The sequence below is a fragment of the Delphinapterus leucas genome, chromosome 14, assembly GCF_059928025.1.
Source record: "Delphinapterus leucas isolate spDelLeu-1000000601 "Yukka" chromosome 14, BTC_Dleu_Yukka2, whole genome shotgun sequence".
Lineage (NCBI taxonomy): Eukaryota > Metazoa > Chordata > Mammalia > Artiodactyla > Monodontidae > Delphinapterus > Delphinapterus leucas.
Window position 1 is genome coordinate 62,833,589 of NC_143142.1, and position 23,191 is coordinate 62,856,779.

Consider the following 23,191-nt stretch of genomic DNA (forward strand, 5'->3'; position numbering starts at 1 on the left):
TAAGGTCTTTAAGAGGTGGTTAAGCTAAAATGACATCACCAGGATGGGTCCTAATCCAATATGACTGATGTCTTTATAAGAAGAGGAAGTTAGGACACAGGTACGGAGGGAAGACCCTGGGAAGACAGAGAGAGAAGATGGCCATGTATCAGCCAGAGAGAGAGGCCTCGGGAGCAACTAAGCCTGCCGACACCTTGATCTCAGACCTCCAGCCTCCAGAGCTGTGAGAAGATAAAGTTCTGTTGTTTAAGCCCCCCAGTCTGTGGTACTTTGTTATGAGAGCCATAGCAAACCAAAACAAGGACTTATACTAATGCAGAGAAAATATATGGGTAGAGGATGGGATGTGACAGAAGGATGGCCCATTTACAGGGTCTCTCAGACTTCCTGTCTAGATCTTGAAGTAACCATGAAGAAACTGTCTGCATTTTAAAATTTAAAAGATTAATTCTTTACCCTTTGAAAACTCTAAGGTATGCTCTCAGTGAAGAGTGCTCCGGCTGTCCCCAGCGAGACATTTAAGGGGCCAAGATCTTTGAGTTCTGAGAAAAGATAAGGCCCTCTGCTTATACATTTGGCTCCTGCCTGCGGGCTGGACAGACGTCTTTGTCACTAAGTCACAGCTCCTCGGCAGAGCGTATCAAACACCAATCACATTATCCTCCCCCCACCCCCACTTGTTTAAAACCTTTCCCATGGGTGCCCATGGACCTAAGAAAAGGATAAAATCTAAATCCCGGTCCACACTGCAAGGCTCCACAAGGTCTAGCCCTGCCTGCTCCTCCAGGGACATGGCTCCTGTTGCCCCTCAGGCCAGCTCTCAGAGCCTGGAACACAGTGGGCCCCTCCTGACACAGGCCTTGGCACAAACTGTCCCCTCTAGAATCCTCTTGGCCCAGTTAACTCCTAGCGCCCTCCATGGTGTGCTCCGCTCAGGGCTGGGTGGGATGGACAGAAGGTGAGCTGCCTCCTGCGGTCCCTCTAGAAGCTATACAGACCCTCGAACAGAACAAGGACCGTGAACAACGCAGCTGATCCCAGCTGGACGTTTGGCCTTATCCCCGGAGCTTTCCCACACTACTGAGCTGATGGAGTCTGTGAATGTCAGCCCAGAAAAGCTGCTGCTGGTTCCAAAACGGAAAGAAAGGGGAGGGAGGAGAGAGAGAGGGCACATTAACATTTACTGAGCACCTACTACGTGTGCTGCTGTAGATGTGCACTGTTGGGCTATCTATTTCACATGTTACTTCAGCTAGTCTTTACTGCAACCCTTAAAAGTAGGTAATTGTGTCCCCATTTTTATAGGTAAGGAAAGACTCAAAGAGGTTAAGTAATTTGTATAAAGATGCAGAGCTTCTAAGGCCCAGAGTCAGCTTTGGATCCCAAGTCTGCCTGACCCCAAGCTCCAAGCTCTTTCAATGACCCACATGACCTGGAAATCATGTCAAGTGGCTGAAGGAGCAGTGGCTCCTGCCTGTGGGCCATGGATGGAAGTCCTGGGATCGTGTCAGGGCCCATGAGTCCACATAAGCACCCAGCACTGCCTGGCTCCAAATCAACTGTACTTCTCCCACATCAGATGTGCAGTTGTCCCTTGAACAGCGCAGGGCTTGTAGTCAGCCCTCCCTGACCACAGCCCCTTGGCATCCGCAGATCCAACCAACATCGGACCAAGCAGCACTGCAGCATTTACTCTCAAAAAATGTCTGCATATAAGTGCACCTGCGCAGTTCAAACCCATGTTGTTCAAGGGTCAGTGATAACTGTTTTCAAATAAACATATATCCTGCCATGATTAACATGACACAAATTCCTCTCAATTCATGGCAGTGCTGTGAGGGAGGCACATACACACTGGTGAGTCCAGCATGCAATGCGTTTTCCCTCACACAGGTTGCAAAAGAGCCACAGGTGATACACTGTTGGTGGGGAGTGGGGAGCACAGTTTTCTTGCTATTTGTATTAAAAAAAAAAAAAAGGTAAAAGACATCCACCCATGGGTGCTGGTTATGCAGACCCTCTGGAAGGATGCACGAGGCTACATGGGTGGCCTCTGAGGGGCAGACTGGAGGGGGATAGCTGTGGGAAGGGGACTTCTCACTGTATATCTTTTTGTACCACTTGAATGTTGTATCCTTTAAATAATTTTTAAAAATTTAATGAATAGCAAGAGGGCAATGCTTAAGCCACAAAGTACTGAATTTCAGATAAGATGCTCCGGTGCCCTCTTCGATTTCTATCCAAGAGGAGCCCAGTGATGATAACCATGGACGCTGGTAATTGAGCCGGGGACTGGAACGCCCAGTCACCAGAGGTAACCTTGCAAACTTGGCAATTTTCATAAAACACGAACAGTCATCCCTGTGTCGAGCCCTCCAGAGCTCTTCGAATGCCAGAGGCCCCGGGGAAGCACCCTAATTCTTTCTCTGTAGTGATGCACCAAGTTTCCAGTTTCCTTGGGCCAATCCCTCACCCCCCACCCCACCCTGCCTTGCCCGTCCCCACATGCCCGACCCTGCACCCACCACCCACCCGGCCACACTCACATGGAAAGCACCTTCACTTCCAAGATCTCGTGCCTCAGCTCCAGGCATCTCGTGGAGTTATACTCAAAAGGGCCCTCGTAAAATTCAAAGTACCTGGGGACCAATAGGGACAGAGGTTACTACGCAGAGAAGCGGCCAGACTTTCAGGGACCTGTCGGGGCTCTTGTTGTCGGGAAGCGGGGGGCAGAGGGGTGGTATCTGGCCAAATTAATAGAGCAAACCAGCCCACCCCAGCAGACGACCTGAAGAGGGTCTGTTTCCAGGACTGCTGGCGCCCTCTGGCCTGATCACTTGGTGGCTGATGACTCTCAGCACCCCCATCAACCTGGAAGTATAAGCATCAACCCATTTCAGTAAATCATGACATTTAGAAGCAGGTTTGGCTCCACGTGGTGGCTTCGAAGGAGAAAGAGGATGCTCTGGGCAGGTTCTCATTTGCGTTCTTCCTCTGACCAGTCATTGATGGAGGCAGCCCTGGGAGCCGGGGCAGTGAGGCTACAGGTCTTCAGCTGGTCCTGCCCTTTCCTGCTCTTTTCTCCTTTCTCCTCCACTTGGGAGAAATGTCACACAACGACAGTCACAAGCATAGCTGAAAAAACACAAGCTGCTTTTTCTACTATAAAAAGCATTTGTTTCCATTAGCTCACTGATGCCCATGCTCGCGCCGTGACTAGGTGAGACTCTTTCTTTCTCCCCATTTGGCAGCTGAGAAAACTGAGGCTAAACAGGCGGCACTCCAGGTGGTGCTGTCAGTGTAGAGGGGCCCGAGCCCACTCCCACACCAGCTGGCTCCAGGCATGTCAGAGTCACCTCGCAGTACCTTCTGCAGCTTCACGCAGAAACAGTAGCAATTTCAGCCAATACTGCTGAGCCCTTGTCATGGGCCACGTTAAGGGCCCGGCACTCTACGTGGAAGCATTCACTTTTCTTTCTTTTTAATTGAAGTATAGTTGTTTACAGTATTATGTTAGTTTCAGGTATACGGCATGGTGATTCAGTATTTTGCAGATTATATTCCATTATGGATTATTACAAGATAATAGGTATAGGGCTTCCCTGGCGGCGCAGTTGTTGAGGGTCCGCCTGCCGATGCAGGGGGCGTGGGTTCGTGCCCCGGTCTGGGAGGATCCCGCGTGCCGCGGAGCGGCTGGGCCCGCGAGCCATGGCCGCTGGGCCTGCGCGTCCGGGGCCTGTGCTCCGCGGCGGGAGAGGCCATGGCAGTGAGAGGCCCACTTACCACAAAAAATAAAAAAAAATTTAAAAAAAAAGATGATGGGTATAATCCCCTGTGCTATACAGTATATCCTTCTTGTTTATCTATTTTATATACAGTACTTTGTATCTGTTAATCTTATATTCCTAATTTATCCCTCCCCCCTTCCCTCTCCCCTTTGGTAACCACAAGTTTGTTTTCTAAGTCTGTGAGTCTGTTTCTGTTGTGCATGTACAATCATTTGTATTGTTTTTTAGATTCCACATATAAGTGATGCCATAGAGTATTTGTCTTTCTCTGTCTGACTTATTTCATTAAGCGTCATATTCCCTTTCAATCTTTATTACTAGCCCACCAGGAAAGTGGGCATCACAAGGAGGCTCTGGGAGTTAACTCACTTGCCAGAGTCGTGTGGGTGGCAGGTGGCAAAGCTGCATTGTGAACCAGTGCATACAGTCAAGACTGCTCTTGTCCACTCACTTACGAGAACAGCTGGTATCCCCTGGAAAGTGCCCTCTGGCCTCCCATAGCCGCACCTGACAGTTTGCACCAGCCCAGGGAACATCCGCCTGCCTGGGGGGGTGGGGGAGTCGGAGATGGGGAGGTGGGGGAGTCAGGGGGGAGGGTTCCCACCAAGGTAAAACACAGTAGTTCACTGCTGGACTTGGCCACAGAGGCAGAAGGGGCCTCCAGGGCAGAGGCCAGGTGCACCCTTTCCTCACAGCCTCTCTTTCAGAAGATGCTTGGGCAGATTAAGCTGGGAGGGTGGGATCCCATGACAGCCCAGAATCAAGAAGTCTGCAGGGTCAGCCTCTCTAAACTTGGGGCAGTGGCCTCTCGACAGGTAGCCCTGGAGAACAGGAGGTGGGGATGGAGCCCCAGGACTGCTGCTGGGCACTGCAAGCCACAACCAAGGATTTAAAATAAAGTCAGTCCTTGAGCATTTCCCACAAACCTCCCAAAATGTGGTAGCAGCTATTTCACATATATTCTCACTAACTTATGTAGACAAACTTATGTCTGTGCTGCTTTAGAAATATTGAGACATTTATCCAATAAATTGGCTTCTTTTTAAAATATCGGTATTTTAAATAATTTAAAAATACAATTTAATATTTAACACTTTAAAACTATTATATTTGTAAATATTTGTTCTTTCATTTTAATGTGATTTAAGTTAATTTTTAAAATATTATAATTATATATTTAAGAAATTTTAAATAATATTTTAGAATATTAAAATATTTTATACAACAAATTGGCTCCTATTTATACAAAATAAATCCTCTCCTTTCTCTCATGTCTTAAAAGAATTTAAGCAGATTTCATAAGAACTAGGCACTGAGGATCCCCAAAATATCACACTCTCCTTTCTCTGTTTCCCTTGTGTTTTACAACTCCTTTCTCTGTCTTTCTCACCTGGCAAACTCATATTGATCCTTCAGTACCCAGCTCAAATGCCCCCACTTCTGGGAAGCCTTTTCTAATGCTCACTCTCAGGGTCCCTCTATACATTTGCCCCTAATTAGAGCAGATACCATTGTATCATAATAGTCTGTTTATATATCTATTTCCCCTTCCAAATGAGGAGTATCTCAAACACAAGGACTTTGTCTTTGGTATCTCTGCACCTTTTGTACTACAGAGACAAGAAAGCTAAAAACTACATTTCCCAGACTCCCTTGTAGCTAGGGTCCTTGAAGCAATTTAGGTTCAACAATCAGGAGCATGAGACTGAGTCAGAGCCATATTCTAGAAGAATAACAAAGCTCAATGTATTGTTTTGCTGGTGCAGGATGTGGCAGAGGTGGCATGGCTCTTGGAAATTGTAGTGGTGGCAGCACCTTTGCGATTATATCAGAGGCAGCAGCTTCCACGGTGGCCCAATTTCACAATGCCGTCTGCAGAGACATTCCTGGAAGCTAGCCTAGAGTCTTTCTTCAGCTTTCCCAATGATTCTGTGCTATCTCTACCCTTAATAAATCCCTTTCTGCTTTAGCTAAAATGGATTCTGTTATCTGCAACTAAGAACAAGGTATCAGCCTGGGGCTACAAAAAAGTCCATGACCTTGGCTCCAACTCATGTCATTTTTCCAGTCACATAACAGTAAGTGAGGTCTGGTGTCTTATCACAAAGATCATCATTTGCAACCAGGGCCAGTGACACAAAGCCCTTTGGAATCCACTGGGTCATCTGAAGCCATGATCTCAGGATGCTACTAAGAAAAGCTCCAGATTATAATGACGCAGGAGATTATTGAGAGGAGGCTTATCCTAGCATTCTCAGGGAGTTGGGACACTTGCAGACACATCTAGGATATGCCTCTAAACCAGCTGTGTGGCTTTGGGTAAATCACTTCCCCTCTCTGGGCCTCTTTTTTCTCCTCCTAAAAATAATCTGAAAGAGGTGGTATCTAAAGTCCCACCCAGCACTTAAATACAATCCCCAAGTTTCCCTCAGTTTTTCCCACTTACTAACCAAGCCAGAACAATACTATGAATTAATGATCCACAAACAGGAGAAAGAAGCTCTCAAAGGAAGTTAAAACCAAGCAGCACCTCCCTTTGATCAGCCAGCCCCTCCATTGCCTTCACAAGGCCATCCTGGCCTTACCTCTGCCAGCCTCCACTCAGTCTTCCTTTTTCCTGAATCCCCATCATCACTCATATGCACATCACTAGGCAGTTCAATGATTCCAAATGGTCTTGTGTGGTGTGTTTAGTGGCTATTAGGTGGAGAGGATTTCGGAATAAGGTTCACGTCCTTCTTTGCCTCTCATTAGCCACCTTAGGCCCATCACTTTCCTGAGCCTTAGTTTCTTCATTTGCAAAATCAGCATTAAAAATGCAGTACACTTGTGACAGGGCTGAGAGAAGATATTGATGAGAATTTCAGAGAAAGCACTAGTAGAGTGCCTGGCACACAGGAAGTGCCCAAGGCATGTCCATTTCCCTTCTTTCCCTTTCTCCTGCCGTTAAAGGGCAAGAGCTGCCAGTGGATGCCCAGGGAGTCAGAGACATGCTTACAGTCCCTCAGCTAGTTGATAGCAGAGCTGAGTCAGAGATGAATAACTCAGGAAGTTCTCCACCATCTGGATTGGCTGCCATCCTCCTTCTGCTGCTATTAGTAAACCTCTCCCCTACCACCCTGAGGATAAAGCCCATGCTGAATTCTGCTTGGACGTGGTGATGTCCCTGATCACCCATCTCTGCTGCAGACTCCACAGATTAACTATGTGTTTCTGATGCTTTGACATCTGGGGCCTTGCTGGCCCTGGAGAGACTGCCTCTCCTAGAACGAGTCAATTCCTAGAGATGGTAAACAGCCCATGAGCACACCTTTCATACGCAAACCAAGCAATCCAGAGCTTATACTCCACCACCACCACCACCTCCTCCTCTCACACTTAGGGCCACTTATCCCTCTGCCCTAATCACCCCAAGGCCAGCTGCCAAACAAATAGGGACAGCCCTCTGCCCCAGAGCCCACTGAAATTATTCACACTAGCCAATCTTAAGTCTGCATACCCTGTCGCATCCATTCCTTCCATATAGGCTTTGCCTATATGGCTCTTGCCCACTTTTCCCCTTCACTCCTCCTGCTTCTTGACCGACTCTGGTGCTTCCTGTGTGGTCCTACATGGCATGGTGTCCTTCCTGTTTCTAGAGATCTGTAAGTATAAAAACCTCTTCCTTCATGACAGTCATTTCCACGTCTGTGTGTCTTACCACACGTGATGATAACAAATCCCAGGTACTCTGAAAACACTCCATGTGGTACCTCAGCCATGTCATCAAAATCACTCCAGGCCTGGGTCTAAAGCCTAGTTTTCCATCTGAAAAATGGAGCTAATAGCCCTTGCTTCTTTCTCCAGCATATCTGCGCTTTGCTTTGGGGAGGTTGTGCTGCTCCATCTCACTCTTTAAAGACGAATGACTTGAGGAAATAAGACTGCAAGAAGCATTGCCACATGGGTCACCCCTCGATTCTGCTTCTGACAGGAGGCCCAAGGACGGCATTCTGGAGGAAGCCATAGAAATCCCTTTTTGGTCTGGATACTGACCATCATGCAGACATCAAAAATGATGCTTAAGTTTTTGTGTGTAGTGGGAAGATGCTCATGATAATGTTGAGTGAAAAAGGCAAGTTACAAAACTATGATCTCCAAAACGAATTATATATACATACGTGAACACATGGGAAAAGGGAAGGACTGCAACAAGATATTAATAGTACGTTTCTCCCATAATTCAAAAAGAGTCATGTACCACAATGTTCACTGTAGCTCTATTTATAATAGCCAGGACATGGACGCAACCCAAGTGTCTATCAACAGATGAATGGATAAAGAAGATGTGGCACATATATACAATGGAATATTACTCAGCCATAAAAGAAACGAAATTGAGTTATTTGTAGTGAGGTGGATGGACCTAGAGACTATCATACAGAGTGAAGTAAGTCAGAAGGAGAAAAACAAATACCGTATGCTAACACATATATATGGAATCTAAAAAAAAAAAAATGGTTCTGAAGAACCTAGGGGCAGGACAGGAATAAAGACACAGATGTAGAGAATAGACTTGAGGACACAGGGAGGGGGAAGGGTAAGCTGGGACGAAGTGAAAGAGTGGCATGGACTAATATATACTACCAAATGTAAAATAGCTAGTGGGAAGCAGCCGTATAGCACAGGGAGATCAGCTCAGTGCTTTGTGACAACCTAGAGGGGTGGGATAGGGAGGGAGGGAGGGAGACGCAAGAGGGAGGAGATATGGGGATACATGTATATGCATAGCTGATTCACTTTGTTATAAGCAGAAACTAACACACCATTGTAAAGCAATTATACTCCAATAAAGATGTTTAAAAAAAAATAGTAGGTTTCTCTGAGTAATGGGATTATGAATGATTCAAAAAACACTTTTCTATATTTTTATAAGTTTTCTCTTACTATTGGAAGCCACTAAAGAAAGGCCCCTTTAAATCATGGATCTCTCTCTAAATATCTCCAGCTTTCCCTTGAGCTGCTATAAGACTGAGAGCAACAGTTTCTCGAACTTCCTCGACTCCATTAGCCTCTCAAGGTGAGTTAGTCACTGTCTCTTCTTTCAATTCTGGAAAGACGATCTCCACCCACCTCAAAGGGGAGGGGACGCTGGCACCACATTCGGGCACCTCACAGGTATAAATAGTCCCAGCCGCTCAGATCAGGAGCCCAGCTCATCTCAGATGCCACTTGGCTTCTGGCAGCCAAGTCCAACGCTGGTGCCAGGCTGCATCCATCCTGCCCCCGTCTCTGTGCCCTCAGGAGTGTGGGGGGCATAGCTGGGCAGCGCTGCTGCCGGATCAGCAGGCGAGGGCCCCTACTAAGCGAGAAGACAAATGAAGACGTGACCGCAACGGTTCTGAATATTGGTTCCCCTCCTCCCACGCAGGCTTGGGCTCCCGCTTGGAAGGCTGAGGAGGCCTCGTTTCAGCATGCCCAGGATCCAGTGTGCAGAGTCTGGCTCTGTCATTCCTCCCAGCCCCTCCACATGAGCCTGCCCCACAGAGGGCTCCCCTGTTCACCTGATCCCACCTCCAGAGCTCCTTCAGGACCGTGGGACCTTCCTTAGGGGCCACAGTACTTTGAGACCCAGCAGCCACTGGCTGGTACAAGATGAAGCCCACGCATTCAGCTTTCTATCTAATACGCCGCTTCATCCCTAGATACTAATGCTGTTCAAGAAAACAGGAGCCCAGGGCAGTCCTTGTGTCATGCAAGAGCACACCTCTTGGACCTCCACCAGCCCCAGGAATAGGGAAGCTGCCCCAGCTCAGCAATCTGAACCCCTGGGCCCCTGTCAAGCCTGGTGCAGAGTCTCAGAGAACCACAGAGTGGTTTATTTATCCCACACTGGGTAGGAACAGTGTGGGTATGGCACCTCTGTGTGAATTAGGAAAAAGCACCTTTTTCTCCACATGCCAGGCACATGGCTTGTCAAATGAGAGTGAGCTGGATTGCAACTCCACTTGGCTAGATACTTTTGTGCAGTGCCCACCTGGCACAACTGTATGTGGTAGCCTGATACTAGATCCTTAACTTGGCCTCACTTAATCCTCCCAACAGCCCTAAAAGGCAGGCATTACTGCCCCGGTTTACACCAGAGACTCAGGCTACAAGAGGTAAAGTAACTTGCCCAGGGTCATTCAGCCAGTGGATGGAGGCACTAAAAAAGGAACCTCACACTTTCAAGAGCCCAGAACCCATGTCCTTAGTCACCTCAGTGCAGCCCGTCTCCCTGACTGCCATAAGCCACGGTCATTTGAGAGCTTCTCAGTAAGCAGCCCCCTCCCCTTCCCAAGGCCGACAGCCCTTCAGTGAGCTCAGTGCTATTTTAGAGCAGAACAGCTGCCATCTTGAGATACTATACTAACCGTGAGGGCAAACACACAGAAATCAAAGTCTGAAAATTACAGCCTGACACACAAAGGACTGGAGTGTCTTCTCAGATAGGTGCAGGGAGAGGCAAGAAGGGCTTAGCTGTTAACAATAGCAGGTCACAGCTGCCAGGACACACTGACCCTCCTGGGTGGTGGAGGGACCTGACTCAGACCCCTGCGTGGACCAGGGCCCTCTCTGGACCAGTGTCTCTTCATTTGTCCACAGGAATCCCCAGAGCTATTTTGAGAAATCAGAACTGAAAGCTACATAGCCTGACGCTCTGAGCGCAACCCTTGATTGTATTGTGATTAATCTGCTTCCATCGTGAACCTCAGTGGAGCGCTATTCCTGGCACAGGTTAGGGGGAGGGTCAGGGGCAAAGCCTCATGCTGACACTCCTCCTCCCCAGCCAGCAGCTCTGCAGGGCCCCAGATCCAATATCTAGCACATTCCCTGCAAGAGTACATACATGGCAGCCTTATTTTCTGGGCCAGACCAGGGAGCCCTAAGAAGCTCCCCTTTGGGGCTTCCCTGGTGGCGCAGTGGTTGAGAGTTCGCCTGCCGATGCGGGGGACACGGTTTTACCCCGGTCCGGGAAGATCCCACATGCCGCGGAGTGGCTGGGCCCGTGAGCCATGGCCGCTGAGCCTGCGCGTCTGGAGCCTGTGCTCCGCAACGGGAGAGGCCACAACAGTGAGAGGCCCGCGTACCGCAAAAAAAAAAAAGTGGGAAGGAGGAGAGGAAGGGATGAAAGACCCTAAAGATTGTCTTGCCTCTAGTGCTAATGACAATAGTCGAAGAAGATATGCATGTAATCACCTACTTAGATCAATATGGCCATTTTAGTCCAGTCTAACAGCCAGGAGCTGAGGGCAGGAATAGGCGGTCTGAGAGGACTTGGCAAGGAGAAACGAGGGGACCCAACCCAACCCAACCTTGGATGTCTGTCCACAGCCCAGAAAGAAGAATCCCTCCGTCGTGCATGGCCCACTAGTGCTAGGACTCAGAGTCACACTGCATGGGGTGTGCTCCAGCTGCACCACCCACCACACCTGGAAATGGGGACTCAGTTCCTCCTCTGTAAAATGGGGGCAATAACAGTACCCACCTCAAAGCTCTGAGTGTGAGGATTAACTGCAGTAATACGTGTCAGGCGCCCAGCACCATGCCTGGCACACAGCCAGCCCCCGGTAGCACTCGACCACAGGCATCACCCATCCACATCCAAGCCAAGTCTAGCCCCTCCATGGAAGCGCCTCTGACTTCTACACTAGGCTCCTGGAGCACTTGTATCGCACAATTTATTCCTTAATTATACACTGTCTTGAAACAATTAGGGAGCAATTCAATATAGCATAACAAAGTGCTAAATTGAATTCAGTCTAGTTCCTTCCAGCTCTGAAATATGACGATTCCACACCCCATACTGCACAGTAGATGCTAGGCACAACACAGACCTTGACCCAGAGAGAAAAGCTCTAGCCTTGACACTTACTCGGCCTGCTGTTCTACAGAGCGAAGAGGCTTTTGTGTCACCAGTTTGGGGCCTGCCCTTTACTCCTGTGGCTGGTGCCACCTTCCTCTGTAGAAAGTCCCCAGCACCCCAGTCAGAAGCCCAGCAGCACAGGGAAAACGCTGTCCCGGGAACAGACAGCTTGGGCGGGCGACAGTCTGGGTCAGCTCTGCCCTAGACCTCAGAGAGAAGTGTTCCTTGAGCTGTCTTTGCAAGCCATCTCCTGCCAACCATCTCGGACCAGGGGGCCAAGGCTGTGTGCACCCTGGGAGGAGGGGCTGAGGAGGCCAGCCAGCCAGGCCGCCTGTGGGCTGTGTCTGAAGCTATCGTGTCCGGAGGGCCCTGAAGTTGCATGCACAGGCAGTCCAGCCCAGTTCCCCAGGGTAGGAGGCTCCTCGAGGTCTGGGGAATGCCCGAGCAAACACAGAGGGGTTCGTGTGCACTTGCTGGAGAGTTCTCTGCCTGCGTAATGATAGAAATAGCCCTCTGTGCAGACACATCTTAGAGTGAACATAGGGTGAAAGGGGCTATCAGGGAAGGCTTCAAGGAGGAGGCCTAGTGGGAGGTGGATCCTGGCAGGAGGACAAGGGCTGGGATATGAAACAGGATCCATTTGGCAGAAGTTGAGTGAAGCCTTTTGAGCTGTGGCTACAAGCCAGGCTGTGAGTCAGCCCCTTGGGGACTCCTGCCTCAGCTGCCCTCAGCCCTTGTGACTGGGGGAACCTTTCCTTGGGATGTCCTGAGGCAGCGGAGGCAACGCTGCCTATGCACTTTGCAGGACAGACGGCTGCTGTGCCTCCCCTTGCCCTCCAGGTGGTCACTGGTCTTGCAGGCAGCTGGCCAGGCTGGAGAGGTCAAAGCAGTGGGCTGACAGGACAAGTGCCCTCCCTCCCCTTCCCCTCCCCTATCTACCCTTTCCAGAATCACCATGCGCCGTGGTGGGGGTGGTTTGGGGGGGTGTAGTTCTCAGTCAGTTATTGCAAAAGTACGTCATCTGCCTTCATTGCCTTCTATTTTCCTACGTACCCCTCCTCCACTATCAGTCTCCCCTTCCCCACCCTGCCACCCAGAACTCTCAGACTTCCTTACTACCTGCTCTTCTCAAGAGAAAAAACTCTCTGGTCATTCCGAACTGTGAATGAGTTTTTGATTCCAAAGTGTTTCCCTTCCCCAGGGATTAATTTTCAAAGACAGTGCCAGAAGACAAGGTTTAATCCAAAGGAATAAATCTCTAAGGGAGAATTCCAGGACACTGACATTGAAGTTTGCGTTCTTAACTAAAGTCTTTACTATGTTCTTGCTTAATGCATTCTTTTATTCAATTAACATTTGTTGAGCCTGTGCCATGCTGGGTGCTAAAAATTCAAAGATGGAGAAGCACAATCACTGTCTAGGTTGGGAGACAGAAACATAAACACATAATTTGAACATGATGAGAGCTGTCTTCAAAGACCTTCCTGCTTGTTCAAAGCACCCACTTAAATAGAAGCATTGGCTGATTAACAATTATTCCTATCTGTTCACTAAAGCAGTTCTCCTAGGGATGCTTATTGGATGCTTTTAGATCTAGACTTGAAATCAATAAAGCCATATGTCAATGTATATTTTGTAACTCATACACTTTCCAGTTGGGTCTGGACTTCCCCAGCTCATGTCCAAAGTGAAGACCTGGCCACAGCCTTTATGAGCACCATCTGGCCTGGATTTCCTTTGCGGTCCTGTTCGGAGTGCTCCAGACACATCATTTGGACCTGCTCCTTCTTGTGGCTCCTGGTTGAGTATTCAATTTATGAGTCATTGCTTTTTTTGCCCCTCTTTATCCTCTGTTATAAATGGTACCTCCTGACTTCCCTTCCAACAGTGTTAATAAAAAATGACATCAGGTCGCTTCAACATACCACACAGTTACGTATAGCAAAATATGGCATACGCTGAATTATTCAGTAGGTGAACAATACCACAATACCACAAAGCTCATCCCGTATTGCAGGCACGGAGAGCTGTCCGTTGGGATGATGCACTTTCACTCTGCAGAGCCCTTTTCACGGTGTCATTAGGTCCTCCCCCAAGCCCTGCACGTCTGCTGCCAGGAGCTGTCCTGCCCATTTTAAAGAAGGCAGAAGCTGCTCCCACGCCAGAGAAAAGAATCACCAACATACAGGTCAGTTCTACTTACATTAACCATTATTTTCTACACGTGTGAAATACATACCATGTTTTCTCACATATGTGGGGAGTTTGGGGGTCAACTGGAAATTGGGATATGAGTTGGAAGTGTCCCAGAAGAACTTGGAATGTGTGGCCATCACATTTATTCAGTGGCTAAGGGAGCTCTTGGTCAAATGGCAGCTCTCTGGAAGGAAATCAACTCAATTGGTAACAATGTTGAATAAAGGGCACCTGACAGATGCCAGAGGTGTCTCTGGCCCTGAGGGACCCCAGGAGACAGGGAAGGGAAGGCTGGCCTGAGTTGCTGAGAGAGGAAGAGAGGATAAAGGGGAAGGGAGATGAGAGGGAGGAGGAGAGAGGCAGAACACAGGGGCTGAGAAAGAAAAGTGGACAAAGAATGGGTGACAGGAAGAAAGGGAGAGGAGAGACTAGGTGGGGTGAGATAGGTAGAGAAATTAGAGATAAGATTGCAGGAAAAGGGCAGAGAGAACAAAGCCGCTGGCAGGAGGAAAAGTTAGAATTCATGCAGCCCCTGCCCAGGACATCTGCCCAGAATGGCCTCCAGGGGCCTGCTCTGTCTTGCTCAATTTGTTAGCACCTTCTAGCCAAAACCTCTCAGTGAGCCCTTCAAGGAGCCCTTCCCAGGGAGACACCTGAAGACTTATCTAGACCACCCCCCATCTGTGTGGGCGGGTCACACAGCAGAAGGACCAACACTGGAGGCTCAACATATGGAACAGACAACTCTGGACTTGTCACTCTCACTGGGTGACATCCCAGGGGCCAAGCGGCTGGCCAGGGCTCCCACCACACATATGTGGAAAGAACTGGGCTCCTAAAAGGTCAGAATAAGCCCTTGATCCCAGGCCACGGCCTGAGGCCACCCACCACAGCCCAAGGCCTGTCTGTGGACACCTTCCCAAACAGCTTCTGACACTGGAGCCACATCTTTTCTTTTTCAAAGCATTGAACAAAATCAGATGTATTGAGGTCCCTGAAAAACATACTACTTCTCCTCTGCAGGATCGATTTGATGTTTTGGTGTCAAAATTAACAGTAGTGAAAACTCAGGCCTCTTTCCCAGGTAAACTGATCTGAAAGTTAGCCCATACTTATAAATGCAAAAATTAAGGAAACAAACAACTTAGCCCCAGGAAACCCTTAGCTGGGAAGTTCCAGCCACACCCAGCTCCAAGCAGAGAGAGCATCCCATCTTATCAGAAAAATTCCCCGCAATGCTCCCCCCTGCCCCCCACAATGAGTGTGCCCTGCCTGAGAATATTCCATTTTCATTCATTCTACAAATAGTTTCTGAATTCCTACTCCGGAATATACAGAGTGCCCTTAATGACTTATTTAACTCCAAACACTACAGCCGATCAAGAAGAAATAACCACATGGTGGTAGAATGTCAATTCTCAGCATCGTATTTTTTTTTAAATAAATTTATTTATTTTATTTATTTATTTTTGGCTGTGTTGGGTCTTCATTGTTGCATGCGGGCTTTCTCTAGTTGCGGCGAGCGGGGGCTACTCTTCGTTGCAGTGCGCAGGCTTCTCATTGCAGTGGCTTCTCTTGTTGCGGAGCACGGGCTCTAGGCACGTGGGTTTCAGTAGTTGCGGCACGCAGGCTCAGTAGTTGTGGTTCACGGGCTCTAGAGCACAGGCTCAGTAGTTGGGGCGCACGGGCTTAGTTGCTCCACAGCATGTGGGGTCTTCCCGGACCAGGGCTCCAACCCGTGTCCCCTGCATTGGCAGGCGGATTCTCAACCACTATGCCACCAGGGAAGCCCTCAGCATCGTATCTTGATGAAAACATTCGTCCCCAGCCAAGGTCAGCCTCACAGATGGGCAGAGTAGGGATGGCCTGTCCAGTGGGATTGCAGAGGAACAGGGAGCCCACGACACTCACCCACCCTGATTTCACCCCCCACAAACCTACACACACCCGTGGCCTGGTATCTGGAAGCCTTGCAGCAGGGGTGGAATGTTGCCCCCATCTCAAATGGAGGCTGGAGACCCAGACTCCCTCTCCAGCCCCCATCCCAGCCCCCACCCCAAAAGAGAGGGGCCCAGGAGTCCCTGCTTTGTTCTGGCTGGATTCTAGCCCTCACCCCTCCTGTCAAAGCAGACAAGGCAGGATCCCAAAGTGAGCTCTGGGCCACTGTGCTGAGACTGCTTCTTCCCTGAGGGCAGCCCTGGGGGGTAGGCCATGGGGTAGGGGATGCAGGGTCACCCTGGGATGAGCTTCCCTGGTCGTTCGCCGGGGTCTGTACCTGGAGCTGGAGCCACTGCCACTCTGCACTGCTGGGTCGTCCATGACATTAAAGAGCCCCGTCCAGTTGGCCAGCTGGTCACCACTCTGCCAACCAAACTGGAGACCTCTGGCAAGAGAACGAGGCAGTCGGTACTCATGCTCACGTGCTGGGTAAGCCCATCACCAGACAGTCACATTCTGGCGTGTGCCACGTGACACCTCGCCTTGATCACGCCTAGTGGAGATGAGAGGGGTGTCCGCCCAGGAGGATGACGATAATAAATCATAGCCCTTTACGGTGCTCTCTGCTCGTCTACATCCGCGCCCTTACTTCACCTTTACGGGCAGGGCAGGGCTACACATTATACACGCAGGGAACCTGAGGCTTAGCGAGATCAAGGTCGCAGAGCTCCCCTACCCCATCTGGTGCGCCCTTCAATTCCGCCTCCAGAGACTCACACCAGAAGAGCTCCAGCTCGCCAGCTCTTTGCCTTCCCCAGAGGCCCCACACACGGCAAAGCTTTTAATGAAATCTAGTTTTCCAACTCATAAGGACACACCTCCTGGTTTAAGATGATGGACTCAACACACATGGTTCTCTTCACTCCCTCCCCCAACCTGACTGAAAGGACAGCAAAGGCATTAAACAAGGGCGTGAGCATGGACGGAGAGGAGTAGCAGGGGCCAGCGACAAGATTTTGGAAGATGCAAAGCAGACGAGTAATTGCCTTAGGCCAGAGACAGTGGAGCCCTGACCGCCTGTAAGAAGTAAATCTATTCTCCGTGCAGGATGTGCAGGATGTGCAGGATGTGGGAAGGCTCGGGAATTCATGGCACCACCGGGGCCATGAGCCCCCCGCAGAAGAGTTGCTTCAGGTTTATAAAGAGCGTTAAACACTCCCCACCTCCACACACCCAAGTCCTCTGCCTTAAGCCCAAGCAGTCTGGGCCTTCTGCCTGCCCACCCTGCAGACGGCACTCTTCATATACCGAGATACTAGGCTAAAAACAGCTGGGCTGACCTGGAAGTCAGCTTACTGAGCACGCCCGGTCCCAGCCACCCTACCCCCAAAGGTCTGGGCATGGATGGGTTTCCCGGAGGGAACCTGACCAAGTCAAAAGAGAAGGCTACAGAGGAAAGGGCTGCCGCCGCCCCATCAATCTGGCACTGCTGGCATTTGAGGCTGCGCAGTCCTTGCTGTGGGACTGTCCTGTGATCCTCTGGTGAGCAGGACCCCTGTTCTCTACTCTCTGAGGCCAGCAGGTCCTCATCCTCCACCCTCCTTCTGTGATGACCAAAACTGTCTCCAGACGTCGCCAAGTGTCCCCTGTTGAGACAATCAACCCCGTTAAGAACCACTGCCCACAACACGGAGCTTCAGTGCACCTTCTAGAGACTGGCTTGCCCTTAAATGTGAATTTTAAAGTCCCATTAAAGACCCTGGTACGTGGGGTAAACTTTAACTTTTAAGTAGAGAATAAAGCAAGCAAAAATAAAACAGTTAAACCCCTAAAAATAAAGCCCTCTAATAAAGTCTCTACACTAAGGGAAATGGGGCAGCGACAGTGGTTGAAGCTGGGCTCTGGTCCACCCGGATCAGCCACTAATGAGCTGAGTGACCTCAGTGAAGTCTCTACATCTCTCTAGGCCTCTATTCCCATCTTTCAAGTCGGGAGAACTATCTCGATGTCTCCAAAGTTCTTGACCGAAAGTTTTATAGGGCTGAGCTCTGTCCTCAATGGCAAGGCCAGGTCACCTCCCACCTGCGAGTCTGCCCCATTTCCAGCCAGACGCTGGGCGGAGGACGCCCTTGGGGCCCCGTGAGCAGAAGGCTACACACATGAGGTGCTCAATCGATGATTTTGCCAAGTGACTCCAATTCTCTTCTCACACTCTCCAGCCTCCTCGGCAGAGCGGAGCTGGCCTGGGAGGGGAATAGGCACAACTCACAGGACAGAGCCCGAAGCCACAGCAAAATGCCCATCCAGTTCTTAGTGTTCAGGGAACAGCAGCGTTCCACTTGGTTCTGGCTCAAGTTCTTTATATATTTATCTATTCATAATATAAATATTATATACGTATACTATATAAATCTATCTTATATGCATTTATAAATACATTATAAACATCTATAATATAAATACCTTTATTTATGTATCTGTTATGTTTCCTTTCAAAGAGATATTTTGAGGTAATATTGCAAGATATTTCTTAGAGAGAATTTGGGTTTGGTTTATCAGGAAAGGAAACATTTACTGAGCACCTACAGTGAACCAGGCCCATCACATACATTATCTCTATTCCAACAACAGGCTAATGTGGCAAGTCCCATTTTCTGCACTTATAGGTGATGACATGTGCAGCTCAGAGAGGTTTAGTAACTTGCCCAAGGCCACAAGGCTAACAAGTGGCCAACCTAAGGTTTAAACCCAGCACTTTCTGGCTTTCTGACTGTAAACACTTTTATTCCTAAAAGCTTGTACCAGACTGTCTATAGGCCAAGAAAACAGTAGTATTTCCACCTGCGATTTTGAAAATTAGCTGGTTCACAAGCATATTCAAGCAATTCCCAGCCCAGCACTCAGCTAGGAAACTCACAGGCTCCTTAGAGAGAGTCCGGCCAGAGAGACTCGTGTCCCCCGAGTGCACGAGGGGTGAGCCAGAAGCACTCTCACTCTCCTGCCCAAACTGGCCCCTGTGAGACCCGGATGTCCCTTCACAAGACCGCCCTCCCAGGGTCGTAGAAGTGACAGACTACTAAGAAGACATCAATTATTACAATATTTAGCAGGAACTATGACACAGAAAGGTGTGCATAATAAATTCAGTGAAAAATGCAAGTTATAAAAGGGGATATGCATTAATGATCCCATTTTTGTAGGCTTTTAAACCATAAAGCTGGTTATCTTTGAAAGGAGGATTCAGGTTTATTCCTTCTTTCAGTTTAGCAACATTTTCTAATTTATCTCCAAAAAACCTGATTGTGTAAGTTTCAAAACCAATATATTTTACACAGTAATTTGAATTCTATTCCTGAGCTAAGTGTAAGAATTGTCCATTATTAGCCAACGAAACACCAGTGAGGAAAGGGTACGTGGAGATATGAAGGAGGATAACAAAGGAAAAAGAAGCTTTATTCACTCATTCATTCATTCAACAAAAATCTATTGAGCATCTACTCTGCGCCAGCAACTGTGCCGGGGCCTGGGTCAGGACCCCAAGGTGAGCAAACTCTTGTTTTCTCAATGCTTACCCTACAGCTCCGGTGATTACACAAACACACATGAAAATATTAGCAAACAAGATAAAAAATATTAGCAATCAAGTGCTACAAAGGGTGCTCTGTTTTTTATGTCTAATTTATTTTAAAAGAGAGGAAAAGATTTGAAATACATAGGGCAGCATGTTAACATTTGTTAACATTGATAATTCACAGTTGTGACTACATGGTTGTTTGTCACATTGTTCTCCATCTTCTTCTCAATCTGTTCATGATAAAAATGTGTTAAAATAATTTTTAAAAACTAAAGTGCAGAACTGAAATCACTAACAGGACTTGGAGTCGGTGCAGGGAACTTCCTGGGCTGTGGCAGCCTCGAGAAATCTTTGCACCTTGCTGGTGAAACTAACATTAAACATTGCCTTAAACCTGGGGAAATCCGACATGTAAAGAATTATTTAAACTGAGTTATTCAAGACTGGATTCAGATATTTTAAGGCCCTGAGCACTGAAAAGCTTAGGGTGCCACTTCACACCTTGTACTTACTTAAAAGTTCTGTGACTGTTAAAATTCAAATAGCTCCGGTCTAGACTTTCTGATTATGAAATCTGTGATAGGCTCACTGAGGCTCAGCTTTACTCTGTTGTCTCTGAGGCTCAGCTTTACTCTGTTGTCACTGACGGCAGCCCAGCTTAGCTAGGTCTCCTGCTGTGTAACCCACAGTCATGTCTGTCAACCCCTGACTCTCATGGCAGTAATTCCTGCAGCCGTCGGAGGGTAGCAAAAGCAGCCCAGGCTTCCCAGAGTCAACTACCAGGGGGAGTTTCAGGGCAAAAGACAAAATTATACATTGGAGAAGCAATTTAAAAACAGACAAAAGTGCCCATGAGAGTGGCATTACCTCCGTTGATAATATCTTCCAAAAATTATGAAGTGTTACTAAGATGTATGGCAGTGAGTTAAAAAATATATGTTCCAGGGAATTCCTGGCAGTCCAGTGGTTAGGACTTTGTGCTTTCACGGCTGGGGCCCCGGGTTCGATCCCTGGTCGGGGAGCTAAGATCCCACAAGCCACACAGCACAGCCAGATATATATATATATATATATATATATATGTTCCAGGCACCGTGATAGGGTTTTCTTATTTTGAATCCTCCCAACAGCTTGTAGGTAGGTATTATTATCCCCCCGTTTCACAAATGAGGAAATTGAGGCTCATAATCTAATCATAAGATTAGATTCATAATCTGCCCAGAACCTGGAAGGAGCAGAGAAAGTATTCAAGTCCATGTCTGATCCCAAGGCCCTTGCTTCTTCCTCCCCTTCTGTCCCCTGCTTTTTACACACACACACACACACACACACACACACACACACACACACACGACTTTTCTAATACCCAATATTCTGCAAAAAGATTTTATTGAAGTATAGTTGATGTACAACATAGTGATTCACCATTTTCAAAGGTTATATTCCATTTACAATTATTATAAAATATTGGCTGTATTCCCTGTGTTGTACAATATACCCTTGTAGCTTATTTTAAACATAACAGTTTGTACCTCTTAATCCCCTACCCCGATCTTGCCTCTCCTCTCATCCCCTCCCCACTGGTAACCACTAGTTTGTCCTCTATATCTGTGAGTCTATTTTTGTTTTGTTATATTCACTAGTTTGTTTTATTTTTTAGCTTCCACATAGAAGTGATGTCATACAGTATCTGTCATTATCCAATATTTTTAACTATTTATAAATTTATATTATTATTATTTTAAGTATTAGAGCTGCTGCCTTTGCCGTCAATCATTTAGTGATAATATTTTTATATAAAACAAACCATAGACTATAGTAAAATGAAGGAGCTTGCTTAAATATTCTCTGAGACCCTCCCCCATTTTGATGGGAGACTGAGCGTCACAGACTTCTAACCTGGGACTTCAGCACTGGAGGAGGCCAGTGGAGATGGCTTATGGGGGCGGGGGTGTGGTGCATCCATAGCACTCCATTCACAGTGTGTGGGTAACTGCACCACCTGCCTTTGCATACAGCAGGCCCTGGGGCCAAGTGTCAGGAAATGCCGCCTCAGATGTCGGAATCACCAGGGACATTGAGCCAAAACAGGCTGAATCCGTGGGGTGCAGGGCACTGGGCACTGTGGACACTTGGGTTTCCTTGGGAAATCGCACCCCTGATGCCAGAGCCCAGGACTCCAGGCGCTGAGTGCCCAACCCAGTGGGGCACTGGGCCTGCAGCCCAGATCACGCAAAGTCTGGCCGGGTGCCTCCGGATGAAATGGCATCTGCGTCCTGTCCTCACAAGCCACCTCCAAGGAAGGCCGTGCCTCCTCGGGCTCTGCAGGGGGAGACTGAAGCCACTGTCATTTCTACACTCCCCAGGTCAGTAGAGGATGGGAGGGCACCAACCTCCGAGCCTCATCTCCAGTCTTCACGCACTCCTATGCTCCCTCAGAGCTGGCTCCCTGAGAACCATGCCAGCAGCACCCCTCCTCTGTTCCAGAACCTTCCAAGAATCCCCATCGCCAAAGGACAAGTTCCAAACCCTCTACTCAGGGGCCCTTCCAGCAGCTGCCTGCACCTTTGCCTGCAGCCTCGTGACCCGCCATGGCATTTCAACTCTCACACCTTTGCCCTTGGCATTCCCACTCACCCTCATCCCATCCCCCACTTACTTGAGTCCCACCCAAACTTCAAAGTCCAGCTGAAGTGTCTTCCCCTCCCTGAGCCCCCTGGCCCAGTCAGCATAAGTCGCTCGGCACCACACATTCTGCCGAGTCACTGGTCCCCTTTGCCTACCTCTCTGCGTGTCGTCCCTACATGCTTGTAGCCCTTTCGAGAGAAGAGACGTGTATATAAACCTGATGTAAAATTGTCTTACCCAAGATCCCTTAAGCAAGCAGAGTGGGGAAAAGGGGCTGACTCGGGTACCTTTAGGTTCTAGAACTCCAGGATCCTGAATCCCACCCTCTCCAGGGTCCCTCTTGAGGAAAATTAGAGCAGGAGGTTTTCACGTCCCAGGAAAGAGGAAGAAACAAGATAGGGTGGGGGGACACACCCCAGATGGCTCACTGGGTCCAGCCCTCCTGGGGTGGGTAGAGGGGTTGTAGACACAGAGGTGTTTCTAAACTCTCACCCTCCCAGGCAGGAAGAGGCCGGATTTGAAGGGCAACTGGCTAGGGGGCCTGAAATGGCCTGGGGTGGGGTGTGAGGGTACCAGAAAAGCGGAGAAGAGGAGGCAGGGCCAGGGCTAGGCCACGTGCCACGTGCAGTGCTCACCTCAGAAACTGGCAGTTCTCAGACACTGGAATGGCCCAGCTGCGGGCCAGCCTTTGGTGGGATTTCAGGCGGCAGCAGCAATTTGATGAGGGAGACATTCCTGGATGAGAAGGCGCTCCCTCCCAGTCACACGTGCCTGCAGCTGCCTCATTCCTGCCTCCAAAGATTCCCGGATAGAGATACCCCCGGAGCTCACCCGCTTTTGCTAACTATGTGACTCCTGGCATTTCACCTCTTGAAGCTTCAGTTTCCTCGCCTGTCAAAGGGGAGAAATAAACCTCGACCTAAGGATATAAACAGTCCACAGAAGCAGATATATAAATTCTAACAAATGTGTAAGAGCTTAAATCTAACAACATACAACTTAAATGCATGTAACTCAGTGTTCTCTTCCAGAGAAGACAAGAAAGCTGTTGGAGGACTAGGTGAGAAGGGGTCTTACTTTCCACATCCGTACTCTTTTGTGCTTTTTGAATCTTACACATGCAAAATCAAGGAGAATTGTGGTGTGGGTTTAATCTCACTAGTAACCAAAGACTTGCAAATG

The 23,191-nt window shown here is 48.6% G+C and overlaps 1 protein-coding gene across 1 annotated transcript in view; it reads right to left on the bottom strand.

The window, feature by feature from the left end:
• ST8SIA5 (ST8 alpha-N-acetyl-neuraminide alpha-2,8-sialyltransferase 5) overlaps positions 1 to 23,191 on the bottom strand; it is a 61,475-nt gene that overhangs the window by 17,604 nt on the left and 20,680 nt on the right. Inside the window, 2 exon segments of the mRNA XM_089895137.1 lie at positions 2,547 to 2,639; positions 16,145 to 16,252. Coding sequence (XP_089751263.1) covers positions 2,547 to 2,639; positions 16,145 to 16,252 — 201 coding nt within the window.